At 36.0% G+C, this 6,033-nt stretch overlaps 1 protein-coding gene across 2 annotated transcripts in view; it reads right to left on the bottom strand.

Moving 5' to 3' along the window:
* The window catches only part of ppm1h (protein phosphatase, Mg2+/Mn2+ dependent, 1H), a 33,185-nt gene that overhangs the window by 9,712 nt on the left and 17,440 nt on the right, over positions 1-6,033 (bottom strand). For both annotated transcript variants that reach the window (XM_016467310.1, XM_016467309.1), the window contains one exon: positions 3,768-3,875. In XM_016467310.1, coding sequence (XP_016322796.1) covers positions 3,768-3,875 — 108 coding nt within the window. The remainder of the gene's footprint in view (positions 1-3,767; positions 3,876-6,033) is intronic.

Below are 6,033 nucleotides of genomic sequence, written 5' to 3'. Positions count from 1 at the left end.
TTCTAAGCGGTATGTGTGGAGAAAACTAGGCACTGCTCATCACCTGTCCAATACTGTCCCAACAGTGAAGCATGGTGGTGGCAGTATCATGCTGTGGGGGTGTTTTTCAGTTGCAGGGACAGGACGACTGGTTGCAATTGAGGGAAAGATGAATGCGGCCAAGTACAGGGATATCCTGGACGAAAACCTTTTCCAGAGTGCTCAGGACCTCAGACTGGGCCGAAGGTTTACCTTCCAACAAGACAATGACCCTAAGCACACAGCTAAAATAACGAAGGAGTGGCTTCACAACAACTCTGTGACTGTTCTTGAATTGCCCAGCCAGAGCCCTGACTTAAACCCAATTGAGTATCTCTGGAGAGACCTAAAAATGGCTGTCCACCAACGTTTACCATCCAACCTGACAGAACTGGAGAGGATCTGCAAGGAGGAATGGCAGAGGATCCCCAAATCCAGGTGTGAAAAACTTGTTGCATCTTTCCCAAAAAGACTCATGGCTGTATTAGATCAAAAGGGTGCTTCTACTAAATACTGAGCAAAGGGTCTGAATACTTAGGACCATGTGATATTTCAGTTTTTCTTTTTTAATAAATCTGCAAAAATGTCAATGATTCTGTGTTTTTCTGTCAATATGGGGTGCTGTGTGTACATTAATGAGGAAAAAAAATTAACTTAAATGATTTTAGCAAATGGCTGCAATATAACAAAGAGTGAAAAATTTAAGGGGGTCTGAATACTTTCCGTACCCACTGTATATATATATATATATATACAGAGCTGGGTAATAACTGATTACATGTAATCCAAAAATTAAGTACTTGCAATTAGAGTAAATTACATTTTAAAATACTTGTAATCAAACTACAGTTACATTTTTATGGATTGCATATTATTTACACAATAGCAATACTTTATTCATAATTTACTGATTCTCCCTAATTCCTATTTTTCACCTTTAAATTTTCCTCTCTACAATAGACTACTGCTTCTATACGTTCAGAAAGTCTTCCAGTTTTGTGGACATTCACACAGAGATGAGTCATTAGGTGCTATACAGCATTTGACCACTGGATTTACAAAATCATTTCAGGTTTAAGAAGCATTTCAACATTGCATCCACTACTGACGAACACATTCATTTTTATTTGAATTATCACTCCGTTATTTTACCATCTATTACTTTGGAAGGCATTTGTTTTTCAAACACATTAAAATGCACAACTTCACCATATTTTCAATCTGACCCTCTTTCATCTAATATATTTGTATTTGAAGTACACCTGGGATTTTAAAATAAATATTTTATACTGAAGTACCACATTTGCATGTTCATGGTTCTCTGACATTGGTTATGGTCACATGACATGCAGGTAAACAAATAAAATATTTTTTCAGTAAGTGTTTTATCATGATTCATTTTAAAATTATTTGTTTTAATTTAACATTTTTGTAAAATACAATAATGTACAATAATTATAAAATGTTAATTTTTTTTATAAATTAATAAATGTATTCAATATTTTATTTAGTTGTCTATATTTTTTTTTTTTACAATTACAGTTACAATTTTACAATTACATACATATCTAGGGTATGTGTATTGTAGAATAATTATATATTAGAAAGATATATATATATAAATAATAATAATAATAATAATAAATACAAAAATATACATAAAAAATACTTAAATATGGAATAAAATGTATTAATTTATATATTTAATTATCTATATTTTTCAGTAAAAGATATACCACACATATAACACACACACACAGTATTAGCTAGAAAGATAAGATCGACAGATAGAAATCATATCTGATGCAAGTGTCTGGTTATCCTCGGTGACCCATCCTCGACCTTTGACCAAGTATTTGCACAACAGACAGGAAATGAGGAGCGACTCGACCCAGCCAGAGTCCACGCCGCATGCATAGCTGACATACTTCTACTCGTTGCACAAGCACATTAAACAGGGAAAAGTGCATGGAGGAGGAGGACGAATAAGAAAAACAGATCAAAGAGAAGCCGAAAGAGAAAAAAGTCAGCCAAGGAGCAGACGGCGGGATGAACCGCGGATGAACTTTACACAGCGTGTGAATTAAAGATCAAGAGAGCTTCAGAAGACTGGAGAGGGGAGAGACTCGTGTCACTGGAGGGATCTGAGCTGCTTTAAGACCACAACTTTATTCTGACGGGATCAAACTGTCTTAGAGACGGTAAAAATCACGGTAAACACAAGCACTGGAGCTAAATCTGTGGCTTTTAGACTTGATTCTATTCGATTTAACACTGTTGTGCTGATATGCAGGACATTATATAAATAAATCTGTGGTTATATAACATATATGGTTACTTCAATAAGCAGAACAGACCTGATTTCTGACCCAGAAACCCTTACAAACGTACCAGTAATGGCATCAGATGGGAATACTGTAGTAATTTATTATACAGTAGTATGATAGCAAATATATCTACCTTGGTATTTTCAATGTACTTCAATGTCTGAAAAATGTACCTTTTCCAAACAAACATGGTAATATTATAGTATATGCCCGCCCCCCCAACAATCCCCCGTAAATACCATGATACCATACAAAACACAGCAAAACTGTGGTAATTTGTCCAAATATATAGTAATGCCAGTATATGTCCACACAACATGGTAATACCATGGTACCATATCCAGAAAACACAATAATACAATGGTATTGTGTTAAAAAAAAAGAAAAAAAGCATTACATTCACAAAAAACATGGTATTACTATGGTACATGTTGAGCAAAACATGATATTACCATCTTGCCCTTTCCAAAATCACAATAATACCATGGTACATATACAAACAACATGGTAATACTTTAATACAATTGTATTTTTCTCCAAACAATATAGAAGTAGCACACTATGGTAATACCATGGTACCATATCAAAAATAATAGCAGTAATACCTTTGTTTCCTTGTTTAAAACACATGATATTAACAAAAAGATGGTATTACTATAGTACATGTTCAACAAACATATTACCATGGTACCTTTGTAAAAAAACAGCGTGTTACCATGGTACTTTTTCCAAACCACACACCAATGCCATGGTAAATGTCCACACACACACACACACAAGTGTTTTTATTTTATTTTACTATCATCGATATACTACTGTATTTGTTAATATTTTAATTCGATTTTATTTTATATTTTGCTTTCAATTTCATTTTAGTAATTTTGTGTTTTTGTCATTTTTATTAGTTTTTATGGTTTGGTACATGTCTAAATTGTTTTATTAAGTTTTAGTTTTAATTTTGTTATTGTTATACTTCAGCTTATACTAAATGAAAAGTTCTGTTTTTTTTTTTATTTCAAGTAATGAAAATGTTTTTTATTGTTTGTTTTAGTTAACAATATTAACCCTACCACACACACCATATATATATATATATATAGCAATACCATGGTAAAAAAAAAAACATGACATTTCCTGCATGTGCATGTTCTAAAAAACCATGGTAATACCATGGTGCCATGTCCTAAAAGCATGGTAAAACCATGATCAATGACAAAACAACATGGTAATATCAAGGTAAATGTTCACATACCATGGTATATTGTTCAAAACACAACAACAAACATAATATTACCATGATACATGTTCAAAAAAACATGGTATTAACAAAACAAAAACATGGTAATATCATGGTACTTTTTAGATAGCGAAATAATGAATAATGAAGTCATCTGATTATGCGTGTGTTAATGAATTCCAAACCTCTGGAAAACAGGAGAGGAATGGCTTGATAGCGATGTCCGAGTCGTGAACCTTCAGGTCGTGATCGCCGAGTCCACGAGTGATGCCGATGGTGGCCAAAACACGAGCCTGAGCCACAAAACAACAACATGAGACGGCTTTCCAGCACATTTGACTTCTCTAATGTGATGTGTTGCTTAGTAAAACTAAATATTCAATTGACCCTCCGCAAAGACCCGCCCCTTTAGTTACTGTTGCTACATCCGACAAGCCAAGGACAGAGCAGATCACTCTTGGTATGAAACAAAGTCTCAGCTTTCAAATTTGGTTGCTTTCATTTTGCAAGAAATAAAAACAATAAATACTATTTTGTGGCTCTTTAATGGATCGCTGTAGCGCCTCAGTTCAAGGGGTATGTGAACCGATCGTCTCTTCCTCGTTACTAGTTATAGCATGAAATAAACATGAATGAACATCAGAAGGTGTCTTGTTTCAACCGCAGAAAGATGTCAATACACTGTTTTTCAAGTTCAAGTCCACTGATGTTGATCTACTCTCCTGCCTGGTTTGTTTATCAGACAAAATGGCAGATTCTGGATTATGATTGGTCAGATCGCCTGTCAATCAAACTCCCGGCGAATTGGTTCCAAAATGGTGATTCCACCATTTTTGGTTCCGCAAAGAACCTTACAGTGTGAAGAACATTTAAAAAATTGAAAGAAGCTTTTTCCACTATAAAGGTTCCGTAGATGTTAAAGGTTCTTCATGGAACCAGAGATGCCAATAAAAAAACTTTATTTTTAAGAGTGTACTTGAAGATGGTTCATAAATAAGAGGGTCTGATGACGTTTATTTAGACTAAAAGTCCTTGTAGTCATTTAAAACAAACCTCCCAACAAATGTCCTTGTTTTTTTTCCAGAATGCCACTGGCTGTGGTTGAAAACGCCCCCTGCTGGTTAATAATACACATGCCCTCAACCAGCTGCTTTCTCAGACTCCCTCGTGCCGCCGCTGCCGAGTGGCTTTTGATATCTGCTCCTGCCGAAGCCTCCAGCCTCCCACAGACGGAAGAGAGAACTGAACGTTATCGAGCCAGAGATGAGGAGGGATTCAGAACAGATGTCTTGTGAAGCTGAGACCTCCTTGAAGATAACTAGAGGCCGATCTCCTCCTGGTTTCACCCGTCACAACAGACTGATCTCAGCTCAGCACCACAGACTGAACACATTAACACCCCGATTGGAGCCCAAACGCTGCAGGATGGCACACACACTCACATTTAATTCTAGTGCTAGAGGCTGAAATTAGTTCACCCAATTATAATTAAAAAAAAAAAAGTCCTCACCCACAGGGAATCAAAGATGTAGATGAGTTTGTTTCTTCATCAGATTTGGTTTTGTGAAGTGAAAAGCTATGTGTTTGTAAGAAACAAATCCATCATTAAAACATTTTTAACCATTCAAACCATTGCTTCATGAAGATAACTAGAGGCCGATCTCCTCCTGGTTTCACCCGTCACAACAGACTGATCTCAGCTCAGCACCACAGACTGAACACATTAACACCCCGATTGGAGCCCAAACGCTGCAGGATGGCACACACACTCACATTTAATTCTAGTGCTAGAGGCTGAAATTAGTTCACCCAATTATAATTAAAAAAAAAAAAGTCCTCACCCACAGGGAATCAAAGATGTAGATGAGTTTGTTTCTTCATCAGATTTGGAGAAATGTAGCATTACATCACCATCTCACCAATAAATCCTCTGCAGTGAATGGGTGCCGTCAGAATGAGAGTTGATAAAAACGTCACAATAATCCACACCACTCCAGTCCACCAGTTAACATCTTGTTAAGTGAAAAGCTATGTGTTTGTAAGAAACAAATCCATCATTAAAACATTTTTAACCATTCAAACCATTGCTTCAGGCCAAAATGCGAGTCCATAATCCCTAATAACGCTTCCTCCAGTGAAAAAGTCCATCTCCTTTTGTCTCTCACATCAAAATCCAGCCACATATTTGTTTAGAGCTGCTTTGGGCTGTGTTCACTTGTAAACGGTGCTTGATCTGTGCAAATTTCTCTCCTGATTCAGTCGAGATGACTTTTTCACTGGAGGAAGTGTTATTATGGATTATGGACTCGTATTTTGGCCAGAAGCAATGGTTTGAAGTTAAAAACGTCTTCATGGATTTGTTTCTTACAAACACACAGCTTTTTGCTTCTCAAGACATTAATTGATGGACTGGAGTGGTGTGGATTATTGTGATGTTTTTATCAGCTGTTT

Source organism: Sinocyclocheilus anshuiensis, unplaced genomic scaffold (assembly GCF_001515605.1).
Source record: "Sinocyclocheilus anshuiensis isolate Anshui unplaced genomic scaffold, SAMN03320099.WGS_v1.1 scaffold688, whole genome shotgun sequence".
Lineage (NCBI taxonomy): Eukaryota > Metazoa > Chordata > Actinopteri > Cypriniformes > Cyprinidae > Sinocyclocheilus > Sinocyclocheilus anshuiensis.
The sequence above is the reverse complement of the archived record's forward strand: the minus strand, read 5'-3'. Positions and strand labels throughout refer to the sequence as shown.